Source organism: Arachis ipaensis, chromosome B02 (assembly GCF_000816755.2).
Source record: "Arachis ipaensis cultivar K30076 chromosome B02, Araip1.1, whole genome shotgun sequence".
In the NCBI taxonomy this organism is placed as follows: domain Eukaryota; kingdom Viridiplantae; phylum Streptophyta; class Magnoliopsida; order Fabales; family Fabaceae; genus Arachis; species Arachis ipaensis.
The window spans coordinates 102,724,036-102,726,577 of NC_029786.2; the positions used below are offsets into that span (position 1 = coordinate 102,724,036).

General features: G+C 37.7%; 1 protein-coding gene across 2 annotated transcripts; it reads left to right on the top strand.

The window, feature by feature from the left end:
• On the top strand, positions 1-2,212 carry LOC107626077 (transcription initiation factor TFIID subunit 11-like). 2 transcript variants are annotated; one of them, XM_016328858.2, is made up of 5 exons: positions 1-116; positions 278-671; positions 782-869; positions 1,239-1,338; positions 1,487-2,212. In XM_016328858.2, exons 2-5 carry the CDS (start codon positions 283-285, stop codon positions 1,612-1,614), a joined length of 705 nt encoding a protein of 234 aa, XP_016184344.1. In that variant the 5' UTR covers positions 1-116; positions 278-282; the 3' UTR covers positions 1,615-2,212. The 2 variants fall into 2 exon arrangements, with proteins under 2 accessions (XP_016184344.1, XP_020972099.1); XM_021116440.1 differs by having other exon boundaries at positions 1,531-1,605.

A 2,542-nucleotide genomic window follows, 5' to 3' on the forward strand; every position in this document is an offset into this window, starting at 1 on the left:
TCATATCTCAACCGCCACATCACCACATCTTCCATTTTCCCGCCACATTTGGCTGTCTTTCCCGCACCCAAGCAACACAAGTGCCGCCTGCAACACTCAGTTTCGATTTGTCTGAGGTGATGCTTATGCACACAATTTTTTTTCCAGTTAATTTAGTTAGTTTGCAAAATGAAAGGAAAAATCAGTATTCTTTGACCAGTTATAATTATTTGTATGAACTTTGAATTTGGGAATGTTATTGGCTGATGAAGAAATTTATGTGTTGATTGATATATAGAAAGAATGAAGCAATCAAAGGATCCGTTTGAAGCAGCGTTCGAGGAGCAAGAGGATTCTCCGCCTGAATCCCCAGCTGACGCCTCCGCGGACGCACGACAAAACCCTAATTCTTCAATTGCCGCTCATAGTTCCCAATCCCAACCTCAAGACCAGCTCCAGCTCCCTCATGACGACAATGCCAAAAAGGGTCCTTCACAATTCACCCCTGGCAGTGGCAGCGGCAGTGCTAATGCCAGTGCCAGTGGTTCCTTCACTGCCACCGCTGGAGGCGGTGGTGCTGGCACTGGGATGAAGAGCAAAGAAGAGGAGGAGGAAGAGGAGGAGGAGAACATGGACGTTGAGCTCGGAAAGTTCCCTTCGAGCGGCGATCCTGATAAGATGGCCAAGATGCAGTATGTTATTGGTTATTTTTTGTTGATCTTGCTTTTATTTACCATTTTCATTGCATCTATTTGTTTTGGGCTTAATTATTATTATTATTATTATTATTTTTTGCTTTTAGGGCTATATTGTCACAATTCACTGAGGAACAGATGAGCAGATATGAATCATTCCGCAGGGCCGGATTTCAGAAATCTAACATGAAAAGAGTATGGTTCCTCAACTTCTATGTGCCATCTCCCAAATTGATTTGCTAAAAATATAACGTTTAAACTATTGTGCTATCCAATAATTTAAATTTTAAATTGTTCTGATTGAGTGTATTAGTTTGGTTGGGTTCTTTTTTCCCAATACTTAGACTCTTGAAACCTTATTTGCATTCTCTCCTTGGTTAATCTTCAAGATTGGTTTTTATTACATATTACCTTGGTTCTGAATTATTGATTTTGGGCTTATGCATTTGTATAGTAGTTTACAAATTGCTATTTTTGCATTGTAATTTGCACTGTAGTTTATATCATAGTAAGACGAGATTGTTTACAACTTGCCTCTTCTTTCTTCTCTTGACATTCAAACAGTTATTAGCAAGCATCACTGGGACGCAGAAAATTTCCGTGCCGATGACGATCGTAGTATCGGGGATCGCAAAAATGTTTGTTGGTGAAGTTGTTGAAACAGGTATGGGAAGTTTCCATTTATAGCTTCAAGCATGAGATGGTTCATGCACGATGTATTTAAGGTCAAAATCTCGCAGTTCTTGGTCCTAAGAAGGCCAATATTCTGATTCCAAAAGTTCCCGTTGATAAAAACTACTACTTTTTTGCAGCTAGAATAGTGATGCAAGAGAGGAAGGAATCAGGACCAATTCGTCCATGTCACTTGAGAGAAGCATATAGACGATTAAAGCTTGAAGGAAAAATATTTAAAAGACCAATGTCGAGGCTCTTCCGGTAAATGTATGAATTGTGAATGTAGTGGATGATGTCACTGGTTTGCAGCAGTGTCTTGTAGGTAGATTTGGTACTCGCTACTCAGTACCTTCATGGCCTCATTCGTGCATCCTGATATTTGTTACTGTTTGTAGGTAAATTTAGAATATTTTCCCATTCCTTTATCAAATATTAAATTTGTGAACACAACAATTATAGGCCTCAACATCTGTTCTATCTATGTTGAAGTTGAAATGCATATCTGTGCTGCCATGACATGCTGTATATTGCATTGCAAAGCTTACTGTGTTAAATAGATAGCTAGCTTGAATAACTTGGGAGAAGGAGAACTAGAAGAGGATTTGAGCTTGGTTGCAAGAGATCTCAGTTAACTATTAGGGTCAAACTAATGTATAGTCTAGGGTTTTGCTCCTCTAAAGTAAAAGTTTGTCCAAGCTATTTTACTCCCTATTAATGCTAAAGTTGAATAATTAAATTTTGGGTAGTAAGTATACTTATATGTCCCTGGAGTTGAATGATGTAATGTCTTACTCCCCAAATTTGGGTTGAGTTATCTATGAACTATCTAAAAGAAATTCTGGATGTTGGTATTTTTTGTTTGATTTGTGATTTCTACTTGTTGGGTTGAGATACTATTGCTTGTTTAGGGTTTATGGATTAAAATGGCTTTTGGCTGCTTTCTAAGGCATATGTTCCCCTTTCACCTCAGCTACCGGTGACTATGTTTCAAAGAATTTTGTGCTCCTTATTGAAATAAAAGCTTTCCTTATTGAAAGAAAAGCCTTTTCTGCCAAACAAATGCCTTCTCGAACTGATAGTCTGACCATTGGTTCTAATATATTGTCCATTTTAGGTTATCTTTGAGATTGAATCTAAACAACTATTTTAGATAAAATGAATAAAATAAAGGAAAACTTGTTCTTTGTGTTTTT